This window comes from Eschscholzia californica, unplaced genomic scaffold (genome assembly GCF_041429995.1).
Source record: "Eschscholzia californica isolate CP2 unplaced genomic scaffold, dmEscCali1.0.p SCAF_5, whole genome shotgun sequence".
Lineage (NCBI taxonomy): Eukaryota > Viridiplantae > Streptophyta > Magnoliopsida > Ranunculales > Papaveraceae > Eschscholzia > Eschscholzia californica.
This window is the reverse complement of record NW_028238472.1, coordinates 29,952,046-29,964,281: the sequence shown is the minus strand read 5'-3', so window position 1 is coordinate 29,964,281 and position 12,236 is coordinate 29,952,046. Positions and strand designations below refer to the sequence as shown.

Sequence of the window (12,236 nt, the reverse complement as noted above, 5' to 3'; positions counted from 1 at the left end):
GCCTTCTTTTTTCGTTGAGGACCCTCTGGTTGTTGGGTGGCTTTCCTCTTGCCCTTGGTATTCTTCACTATTTTTGGTTCCGCTTCCTGCGGGAACAAATAAGTTTACAGTAAATTAAAAAACTGACAGTATGTTATATAATTCATTCTTTACTGTAATGTATGCTGTGTGTGTTGGAACTAATTTTTTTACCGTCAATTATATCACTTACAGTGCATTATGTAATGTACAGTGTACAGGATGGTAAGCCATATGTGTATTGGAACAAATCAATTGACAGTAAACTATAAAACTGAGAGTGCATTATGTAATGTATGGTTTACCATATGGTATGCTTTGTGTTTTTTGGAAGAAATCAATTTACAGTAAACTATAAAACTGACAGTGCATTATGTAATGTATAGTGTACAGTATGCTATGCTTTGTCTGTTTTGGAACATATCAATTTACAGTAAACTATAAAACTGACAGTGCATTATGTAATGTATAGTGTATTGTATGCTATGCTTTGTGTGTTTTGAAACATATCAATTTACAGTAAACTATAAAACTGACAGTGCATTATGTAATGTCTAGTGTACAGTAAGGTATGCTTTGTCTGTTTTGGAACAAATCAACTTATAGTAAACTATAAAACTGACAGTAAACTATCTATTTACAGTAAACTATAAAACGGACATTATAAAACTGACAGTGATCTAGACCAAAGCTTTGTCAAACAGTAAAACGAAATACTTTGTGCATGGGAACTAAAAAGTTTCTAGACCTCTGGATCATGTACATGAAACTAAAAAGAGTTAGGTTCGTAACCGTAAAATACTTCAAAGCTTTGTCAAAAAGTAAAACGAAATACTTTGTGCATGGGAACTAAAAAGTTTGTAGAGCACTGGATCATGTACATGAAATTAAAAAGAGTTAGGTTCGTAACTGTAAAACACTTCAAACCTTTTGTCAAATAGTAAAAGGAAAGGATTTGTGCATGGGAACTAAAAAGTTTGTAGAGCACTGGATCATGTACATGGAACTAAAAAGAGTGTGGACTTTTGTACCTTCGTCTTCCCCCTTGGGCTACTCCTTGTTGGTTGCTTTTCTTTCATCTTCTTTTCTTTCACTGATTTCGATCTCGTCGTTGCTGGTTCAGTAGGGATTTTCTTTGGTGAGGTTTTTTTTGTGTTTTTCTTCACCATCTGCAAACAGGAAGTTAAATTTGTAACAGATTTTTCGGAAGATTTAGGGTTTTTCGTCAGCTTTAGGGTTTTTCTTCAGATTTAGGGTTTTTCTTTTTGTTAAAGGAAACCTAATTTTTTTTTGAGAAAACTTACCTTTTATGAAGAACAATCTTTCACTGATCTTGCACTAACGAAATGAAGAACAACTTGAGAGTTTTGAACTGCTTTTTAGAGAGAGAGAGTGAGCTGTTTTCTTTTCGTTAATGGGGGACGAAGAATCAGGAGTAATGGGGTGAGAAAAATTTCGGTTTCCAAAACTGAAAGGCGTGGGATCGAGGTAATGGCGAAGTGACGTTGGCGTGGGGCAGTCATTCCAAACCTGACTGGACGTCAGATTTTGGCCAAAAAGTGGGTCAATTTCGCGCTCTTTTTCGAATGGCAAATCCGTAATATCTTCGAAATCGAAGGTTTTTGAGTTTTCCAGTTTCAAGGGGCTGACACTTTGGACCTGATCCTTAATTCCGGACTGCCTTGGGCCCGGTCCTCATTCTTCCCCTCATTTTGGGCCGTTTGCCCAAGGCCTCTTAAATCAATTAGGAGAGTGTTCAATTAGATATGATTGGATAGTATAGAAAATCTTTTTAATTTTGAATTTCAAATACATGCAACCTTAGATTGCCTTTGACAAATTCATGTAACAATAATATCCTTGAATAGATATAGGTATATCTCTGATCCTGACTCAAAGGTGTTTAGTAAAGGGACACGGTTAAGTGGTATAGAGACATTGTCAAAATATCACATTTTCATATTTGAAGTCCCTTTACCAATTAGAAAATAGACATTATTTTTAGAGATTTAAATCGAATAAATTAGTTTTTAAGTTGTTCTCATCTCTTTCTTTCCAATTTATTTTTAAGTTGTTCTCATCTTTTTCTTTCCGATGTAACACATTTATTACTCCTATTAGTGAAAACTGTTTGTGAAGATCTCTCAAACAGTAAATATATCGACACCATGGTTACTTTATATTTTTTGTCGCCAGAATTTCGGCCACTGTGGTCGCAATATTGAACATATTTCGACCGTAGTGGTTGAAATATACCCACAATTTCTACCAATATTCAAATTTCGACCATAGTGGCATGTAGAAATGTTGAGTGTATATAATATTTCTCTTAGTTGAGCACATTAAATCAATTAGGAGAGTGTCCAATTGAGATGATATTATGAAGTAACAAGTCTGAATTGTAAATCATCGCTATTCTTTTGTAAAATCTTTTCCTTCTATTGATTCAAACGTTTCAAATTTATTTTTTATTTTTTTATTAAATTCAATTTTCCATGTGCCTGATAGTTAGAGGTGGGAAAATGTTCCGGGAACCCAAGACCCGGCCCTATCCGCTCGGACCGTTAGAACCTGATGTAAGAAGCAAACCCGAGCCGAGCTTACCCGTCCCGTTACTTCGGGCTATAGTGTGCGGGACAGGGGCAGAGCTCTTTGCCCGACGCCCGGCCCGCTAAGCCCTCCCGTAAGCCCGAGATTTTAGGTCCGTCAGATTTAGGGCCATGTTATCTAATGGCTAAGCTTCTCTTTCTCAAGTAAGATTTAGGGTTAGACTTGGTAGCCACAGATAAACCTCACTGTTTGCCTAAATCTTCATTAGTACTAGGGTTTTTTAGAGTGTAAGACAGAGAGAGAGAGTTTTCTACAAAGAGAGTGACAGTATTCTAGTGAGATATCAAAAGATGGAGAAGGTTACTACCCTTGTTTTCTCTATCTAGATGAGGATCAAAGGAGTTCAGAAGAAAGAGAACGACGAACCAAAGACGAATCAAAAGGAGCTTTCTCTATATATCTTTCTTCTTTAAAAGTCATGTATCATCTAATTTTCTCATCATTAAGAGATTATAGATCTGTCACATTAGGAACCAATAAATGATACAAACTAATATTTTTTTTGTTTATCTTTTATTCTGTAAAAGGCATATATATTATCATTTTTATTTTGATAGAAGTGATGTCTTCATCTTTAAGAGATATCATGAAGTATCAACCAAGAATAAACTCAAGTTTCCTTTATTTAAATAGCAAATCTGTACAGTGATTCATTACCTCAACATGAATGAACTAAAGTTTTGCAAAAGAAAAACCCTAAAACTTTTTTGAGATATGAAAAAAAACCCTACATTTTATTTTTATTCTTGCCCGACCCGTCCGCCCGAGCCCGTTAGAGCCTGAGCGGGCTAACGGGCAGAACCGGGCCACGGGCACACAAATGTCATTATTTGTCCGGCCTGAAATGACCGATAGTCCGATCGGACAGAACACTCTCGAGCCCTATCTGCCCGAGTCCGTGGGATGACTGCCCGAGCCCGACCGATTCCCACCCCTAGTTTGAACTAGTCTTTTTTAACTAGTTTGAACTAGTCCTTTTTAACTAGTTTGAACTAGTGATAGCTAGGCATAAAAAAAATAGTTTCGCTTGCATGACCAAAATTTGTCAAATATACCTCAAATTTTCCACTAACTCAAGACATCTTACGAACATTGCTCAGCTTCCCATACTTTTATAGGATAAAAATGAAGCAAGTGATACACAACTCGAAGCCATCTACTGTTCAATTTTGATACATCTTTGATAAAGAAGGGAAAATAGCACATCGATTACGTGGGTACATGTCGAATTTTTGGATATACCACCGGTGTGTTTCTGTGGCTGTAAATACAAGATTTGAAACCTACAATGGCAAAATGTAAAGCTTTTGGTCTTAGAGGAGGTGACAATAATATGTAGTTTTAAGGATAAATGATGTAAAGAAAGGTTATGGGAAGATACCACAAATCCAAAAAGCAACCAGATTGTGAGATCTGATCCTCCACTAGCAAAAAGAAGACCTCCATATATAACCTGCGTCACGGAAGAAGTTAATATGAAGATGAAAACCGTTATCTCTTTGTATTGTTGTAATCCTTAAGACTATAATTCTAGAGAGAGAGGACGAGAGAGAGAAAGAGAGAGAGGGAAAGAGTTACAATCTCGGCCAGGTAGTGCGGGCTTGAAACATATTTGAACCAGTCGCCATAAGGGATTACATATCTGTCGCCTTGTTCTTTCTTTGTTCGCAGTGAACCCTGCTCAAGAGAGAAATATCATTTAGTTATAAACTAGAAAGATGCAGGAGATACAGTAGACTACAAGTTATGCCATAAGAAAGCAAGGATCTCTATCAGTTAAATGTTATATTGAACTATTTTCCCAAATTGCTCTTGCTTTGTGACCCCTGCCTGAGCACAATGGGTGAACGAATTTATTCTAGGTTCAAGATCTGCTACCCACCCAAATGGCAAGATACTTCTTAGGGCACCTACAGCACATGCTCAGGATGCTCACCAAGGAATGTGGTACTATTACATACCCATCATCAGGTAAGAGCTGTCCTTGGCTCCGATACCACTTAATGATGGTCGGAGCCCCAACAAGTATTCGATATTGTCCAAGCTCTCGTGGACCAAGTGAGCCCTCCTAAAAGGCCTTGATACTTAATAAGATCAAGCTTGCACCTTATAGTCTAGGCTATGAATGTTCCCCCATGCATTGTTGGCATATGAATATCATAATCTGAAGTTGAAGTTAAAGAAAGTTCTCTTATTTCTTCAATTGAAAATCCTCAAGATCATATTAAAAAAGCTTCAGTAGTTCGTTATTCTTAATTTGCTTGAGAGGTTATCATTTCATTATTTTTCTGAAAGATGTTATCATTTCATTATTGAAGAGAAGCTAATTAACATCATAAGATGTAGAGGGGGACAAAAGAAGAATTGAGAAAATTTCATTTATTAGCTCAGAACTCGCAAAACAGAGAAGTAGTTGTTGGTAACAGATGGATACACTTACAAGAATAGCATGACAACGGCTCTGATGAATCCAACCCCAAATGAAAATAGTTGCACCAATCCATTGAACCCATTCAAGCTTACTCAGAAGCTGTACATAACCCCACCAATAAAACTCAACTACTGGTACTTCGTCCCGGTCTTTAACAATTGAATCAGCTAATCGATGAAAAGCAAAGTTGAGTATTTCTGGTGCACAAATGCTACAAAAGGATAACGGAGCAGCTGTGTAGAAACTAGCTTCATAGAGAATTGCATGGATCAGTGCTATAAAAAAAAGCATAACCCTAAATTATAACAATAAAAAGTTATAGTTGTATGCTATTAATATATGGAAACGGAAAGATTCAAACCTTGCTCTGTCCAGTGGAGAGCAACACATGTTACCACACAACCAAAGTGGGCTTCACAGTTTTAGGCTAATATGAGAATCACCTATAGACTTTAGGAAACAATAGGACTACAGCTTGATCTGGTATCACTTGAGAGATTCCTTATACTACTTCCAACTTCCATTTTCTTGACGATCAAATTTTAACTAAAGAAGCTTCCTGGAATCTACTTTGAAAACACTTTTCTTTACCAAACAACTTCTAAAGAATTTAGCGATGAAAAAAGAAAAGAATCCCAAACTCGGCCTAAGTTTGTACATCTAGAGGTTGTACAGGGAAAACACAACTTTTGATAGACAACTTCGGCTATATTTTAGTGCTACGAAGTAAAAAAACTTTGAAACTTAAGTGATTTATGCCGTAAAATGCGATACCCGAACTATAAAAGATGCACATGTAACAATAAATAAGTTGTGTTGTTGTTTCTCCTTTATAGTTTGGACGTAAGTGTTTGATCTCAAAATAAAAGAACGACAAGGTGATCATTGAAATAGCAAAAGAAACAGAGTCTTTAGAAAACTTACAAAAGGCCAGTAAAATAGCCAAGGATGTGCATTCGAGCTGAAGGACTGTAATCAAAAACATAGATCGTCTCATAAAGGCGTCTTAACACTTGAACTTCCATTAGGAGAAGCAAAAAAACACTTCTCGATGCAGTGAATTTGTGATCCGACAATGTAAGAGGAGATTCCTACATGGAAAATGTATGTGAGTGAGTCTCTCGTTAAGTGACTAGCAATTGTTGAATGATGAAGTGATTCGGAACTTGAGTAGTACCATTTCATATGCATAAAACCATGTGATAAGTAGCAAAAATGTCGTCCAAACCACCGCTACCACATAAAAGTGCAAGAAGAATCTCTGTGGAACTGTGAACTTCTACACTTCCATAAAACAACAAATAAACAAATCTAAGTTTATTCACTTTATACTAGGTATAGGAGCGAAAACTGTAGAGAATCTGCATCATAAGAAGATCAAAATTTCAATAATCCAGACCTAGCATTGAAGAAATGTTATGTCATTATGTCCAAAACCCTAACTTTGTACTAGCATATACTCAGTTGAGACTAATTAACAGAGTAAAACTTCAATAAAACTAAATGCTTCTAACTGATAGAAATTACCAAATTTCATTTACTTTTTTGCACTTACATATGAAGAAGATTGCATGATCTTTCCTCTTTTAGCAAACCCTAAAAGAGCTCCATGAAAATAACATAAACGATTAGAACCAATGGAAGCAACGAGTATCGGCAAAATTCCAGCCAACCAAGCAGCCCTCAGTAACTCGGAAATTCCCACAGAACTCAACATCTCAGTAAGCCTTACATCCATTGTTACAGAATAACTACAAAGAATGAAGCAAAGGAGTTTCTGATGGAATTGGAATCCTAATCTGTGAAAAGAGGAGAAAAAGAAGCCCTCAGAGCATCTGATGGAATTGGAACCCTTAGAGGGTCACTTGGGGTTGGGGAGTCTGGAGACTCCCTTTTTTTTTTTTTTTTTTTTTTTTTTTTTTTTTTTTTGTTGAACTTAAAGGAGTCTGGAGACTCTCCATGTTTTATTGGAGAATGTTTCTTTTTTGGGGAAGCAAAATAGTTTCTTCGAAGACTTAATCAAAAATTGGTCAATTTTTTTTGACAATTTTATTTTGTAAGTTGCTATAGGGAAATAAAAATAATAAACCTTCCACCTCACCTCCCTCCACCTCACTTTCTCTCCACCTCACCTCTTTCTCCCCACCACTCTCTATGTCTTCTCCGACCAGGTCGCCGTCCGGAAAATTTTTCGGCCGGCGACCTGGAAAGATAAAAAAAAAAATTCACCCTCTCTCTAGAAACGTCGGCGAAGGGGTTCTTCAACAGACCGGAACTCCGGCGAAGGGAAACCCCTTCGCCGGAGTTTCTAGAGAGAGAGAGAGTGAATTTTTTTTTAATCTTTCCAGGTCGCTGTCCGGAAAATTTTCCGGCCGGCGACCTGGTCGGAGAAGACAGAGAGGGGTGAGGAGAGAGAGAGAGAGGTGAGGTAAAGAGAGAGTGAGGTGAGGTGGAGAGTTTTTTATTTTGAAACATATTCCCCATAAAATATGTTTCCCCGAAAAATTTTCAAAATTCTGCATATTCCCTTTAAAATTTCACACCCCGGAAACTATTTAGCTTTCCCCAAAGCCCTGACCTTTTTTTCCTAAGAAGTTTTAACTATCTGGGTCAAAATAATACACTCTACTATAAAATAAGTAAAAAACACAAAATATTTCAAAATTATTATTAAGTCGAAAAGTATACAAAGAATAAAATACTCTTTTTTCTCATTTTGTGTAACTAAATTCTTTTATTTTTCTTCTTTTATCTAGGTCATAATGTAAACTGCAAACTGTGTTTGGAAAATATAGATTGCAAACATGATTTGCAAGCTTTGCGGAATATAATCTTGAGTTGCATATCTTGCAAACTCGATTTGCAAATCGAGAATATAAACTAAGAGTATGTGTCTAGAAAATCTTGAGTTTGTAATTGATTTTACGATTCATCATATAAAACTCGTGAAGAAATTGTGTGGTCGACTTTAAAATCAAACCTTCAAAATTCTTATTGTTTTCTACTTTAAGATTAAACCTTCAATACTTCAAGATGAAATAATGTATAGAGAGAGAAATAGAGGGGGAGAGAAGCTTGATCAATTAATCATATACAAAAACACAACAAGAAGCAAGAAACAAATGAATAATATGTCAATGCAAAATCGAGGCAAATAATGGAGCCATTCACGGTTTATCTAACGCTTTTTGAGAAGGTTCCATATCTCCAAACATGATTCAATTCCTTATAGCTGCATTTTTTTGACATTTTATCGAACACCTTCTGGGCAGATTCCATATCACCAGCTCGAGCATAAAAATTGATCACAGGGGTGTTAGATAATATTAAATTCACACATAATCCATTATTAACGATTTGCAAGTGAAATTGTTAAGCATCTTCTGAGCTGGAACTACTTTATTATCGCCTATAATGAGATTCTCGAAAGTTTCAGGGACTTTAAAGGAAGCCACTAACCATATTTCTATTTGATTCAAATTAGGGTTTTGGTTTTGAGTATCATATCAACATCTCTTATACTGGTTTATGAGATCTGCAATGAAATGGAAGTATAAGAAGATGGGATTTCGGGGAGAAGAAGAATGGAAGATCAGAAATAGAAGATCAGAAGAAGAATGGAACATACGGATTTCGTGAATGGAAGCCACTAACTAGATTCTACAACGAAATAGAAATAGAAGATCAGAAGAAGAATGGAAGATCTCGTGAAGAAAATTCGAAGAAGACGAATCAGGTAGAAGAAGATGAATCGGGAAGAAGAAAAAGCAAAACCCTAAAAGTATTGGTGTCTCTTGAGACAGAAGAGAGTGTTTTAGTGGGTAAGGGTATTCTGGGAATGAAAAAAAAGAAGAAAATGACCTGATTGTTAATTATCAATATTATTTTAAACTTTACCCATTATAACACATAATATTTTGGTAACTTTCACCTAATAGAATAAGATCTTGGCTTTTTTTTTATGATTGTGATACTTTTTCCAACCCAAAAAAGTCATTTTCTATTTTAACAATAACTCTAAAATTAGGAAATGACACCACGTTCAGAATGTAAGTGTCCACTCTCAGATGCTGTTAGAGCATCTCCAATGCAACACTCAACTTGAAAAATTCAAATTGCCACCTAGAATTACTTGAGTTTTTAACAATTTTTTATTCTAATGTGCAACACTCAACTTGAATCTCGATACGATGTGGCAATAATAAATATTGAGATACTCAAAAGAAAACTTAATTGTTGAGTTTTCTTTTGAGTATCTCAATATTATTGTTGTATCCCAATTGACCCACATCATCATTTTATATATGAAAATAAAAACAAGAGTAAATCCAAAATAAATGTTGAGTTTTTTAGTGTTGCATTACAGAAGTATTTTGAATTGAGAATCTCAACAGTGCCACCTAAGAAAGAGAATCTCAATCCATACTTGACACATTGGCTTAGTTGAGTTTTTGTTGAGTGTTGCATTGGAGATGCTCTTACTTCTGTTTTTAAGGACCAATTGATTAGGGAGATTTGTCGTTTGGACCCCCTTTCGTATAGTTTACTTGCTGTTTGGACTCTCTTTTTTTCCAGTTTTGAACTTTGGACTCCCTTTTTAGAATAAAAGTACAAGAGTTCAAAAATACATTGGAGATGAAAATACTAATTTACCCTCTATTTAATCTAATCCAACTTAAGTAGTTAACCTACGAGTAAACTAAATCTAAGTATTTACCCGGTAGCTTCTTCTTCTTCATTGGGCGTGATTTCTTTCTCTCATGTCAATAGTTTAGGGTTTCTCTTTCAGATCTAACATATCATAAGAGAGAGAAAAATTCTGATGAAGAAGCACACCCTGTAGGGATTTACACCCTTCTACTAGTGTTTATAGCGGAAATATGACATCTAATGTCTACACTAGTATTCCCAGGATCACATGCAAAACTAGTAATTAATCTAATGGAGATAGTAGATTACCTTAATCGATTTTCCCTCGAACTAGTTGAATTGATTGAAGAAGACCAAGAGCTTCAAGTGTAGCTCCTCTACTTGGGACACGAGCAATCAATTTGATCTCCCACCTTGTTGTATAGCTAGCACACCAATGGTGGTTGGAAAAGAAGAACACCTTCTTCTTTGACTAGATTGATAGTAATGGGAATTAGCTCACTTTCTCCTCTCTACTTGATGTGGTAGAGTAAGAAAGCTTAGAGAGAAATTCCACACCTTATTCTCTGCCCTAAGAGTGTTTATATAGAACCCTAATAAGAATCCACCTCCTTTTAGGTTTCCTAAAACACCCTTTAGAATAAGATTTAGGGAAATAGTCGAAAATAGCAACTATTGATATTTTCTCAATTCCCTAAGGAGGAGGTTCCCAAACACCACGAAAATTGGCAGATATAATTTTTATTATATCAGCAACTAACCCTCCAAAATTCAGCCCAATCCGAGTCCTAGAAGTACCCGAACCGGTCTAGGCCCAAAAACCCTGTTTTTGGCCTTTTTGTACTATCTTTGCCTAATTCCTTTTTAGGCCTATGAGATATGTTTATGGGACACTCCCATGATTATATCTCACTCCCACTAGTCATATCCTAGATCAATTTGTCACTCTTATGTGTAACCCGTTGTAGGATCCGATCGAAGTTAGCCGCGAATTACTTCGTAATTCGACGATCGTAGTTGGTCTCTAGCTACAACTCTACGATCCCTAAATCAATCGGACTTGATGATCTTCCACATCAATTGTCATATCCGACAAATTGTTCGCATTGTCACCTTGGTCGAAGGACATCTCCTTCAACTCCTTCACACCCATTGATAGGGAGTGTCGTATGATACTCTGGTTCCAATCTCGTCAAGTTCTGGTGGTCGAAATGTTTTGAGTTCATTGTGTGTGATTTGGAAAGAGTATCTGAGGGGTTTTCATAGGAATCTGTGAACTGGTGGTCAGTGAAGGTGGTGGCTGGAAGTAGTGGTGATTGGAGGAAAAGAGAGAATTATCTGATGTGAAAATTTTAAATAATTTTCTCATCAGATAGTGCCTGAAAGGGTAGTCGCCGACAATGCTAGCTGCCAGCTACCCTTGTCGGCATGGAGAAGAAACGATGGTGATGAGGAAAACAAAAGATTTGGTCAATGACTTTTACTCAAAATTTTGTATCCCATAGAATATTCTTGTTTCCGAAAGGGGGTTTATATATAATAAATGAAGATCTTATGGTGTCTCAAGATTTTTTGTTGAGTTATTTCTTTTTTGGCCCCCCATTTTATGAGCAGCTTCCTTCTTAGCTCTTTGTTTTCCGTAAATTCAAAATTAGCCCCTTTTTTCCAACTGTCAGTTAACTTTAACCGCTAACTTTTTCATTACCCCAAATACCCTTTCTCTAACAATTAATTATTATTTGTTGTTTCCTCTAAAAATTAATTCATGTATGTTCTGTTCTCTCAAAATTAATTCATGCCAAATTTCTATTAACAATCATTTTTTAAAAGAATTTCCTAGCCCATTAACATATTTCAGTCATTAAACTGCAACAACTTGGATTTCTTCGACTTGGTCTCTCTCTGTGTTCTTTTTCTCTCTGAAATTGGAATTTGTTTCTAATGATGCACAAAATGTCCAGACGTTGACTAACGTCTGAAGAGTCAAGATCAGACCTGAAGTCTACTGGGTCAACCCGGCTTAAGGCCGCAGGACAAGCTGAGCCCCTGATTGTCCACCGAATATTCCCCTATCTGGGAGGTCGGCCAGAAGAAACCAGCCCTGCAAAACGCCCTTGGCATGGACAGATCAGCCCTGGGGTCTTCAAAGAAGTAAGGGGGGTCCGCACAGGTTCGGCCAGTGTCTTACGCCTAGAACTGGGGAGGCAGCATCGCTAAGCGACCTACCGACTTAATCCCGAAACTTCCAGAAAAATCTCAGTCGGCTACACATCTCGAAGTGTTTAAGCCAGTTTGGACCCCAAGTATCTAAAGGAGGAAACTTTTCCTTTAGACTCTATCACACCGGCAAGATATCTACGAAGAATCCTTGAACTTAGGAATTTTCACTTATCAAAGATCCGGGATAGACTCTGAGAGAAACCCTAGATACTCAAGAGAGGAAACTTTCCCTTCGGTTTGACGGCAACCGCCTGACCACCGCCACTAATCACAGTCGGCTTAACATCGCCTATAAAAGACCCCCCAC

The 12,236-nt window shown here is 36.7% G+C and overlaps 1 protein-coding gene across 1 annotated transcript; it reads right to left on the bottom strand.

Moving 5' to 3' along the window:
- Window positions 1-2,462: 2,462 nt before the first annotated feature.
- LOC147538158 (polyprenal reductase 2-like) lies at window positions 2,463-6,912 on the bottom strand. Its single transcript, XM_086642263.1, has 8 exons — window positions 6,615-6,912; window positions 6,237-6,338; window positions 5,984-6,150; window positions 5,069-5,303; window positions 4,207-4,305; window positions 4,010-4,081; window positions 3,622-3,911; window positions 2,463-2,519 (listed from the first exon to the last, which is right to left on the bottom strand). Exons 1-7 carry the CDS (start codon window positions 6,795-6,797, stop codon window positions 3,792-3,794), a joined length of 978 nt encoding a protein of 325 aa, XP_086498389.1. The 5' UTR covers window positions 6,798-6,912; the 3' UTR covers window positions 2,463-2,519; window positions 3,622-3,791.
- Window positions 6,913-12,236: the final 5,324 nt, after the last annotated feature.

Bases quoted from the DNA above. Each gene is read 5' to 3' on its own strand.
- LOC147538158 (XM_086642263.1), bottom strand. From the start codon at position 6,797: ATGGATGTAAGGCTTACTGAGATGTTGAGTTCTGTGGGAATTTCCGAG. The intron at 6,151-6,236 runs GTACTACTCAAG...TTTTCCATGTAG, and splicing joins GGTTTTATGCATATGAAATG to GAATCTCCTCTTACATTGTC. The intron at 4,082-4,206 runs GTAACTCTTTCC...TCCGTGACGCAG, and splicing joins CGCACTACCTGGCCGAGATT to GTTATATATGGAGGTCTTCT.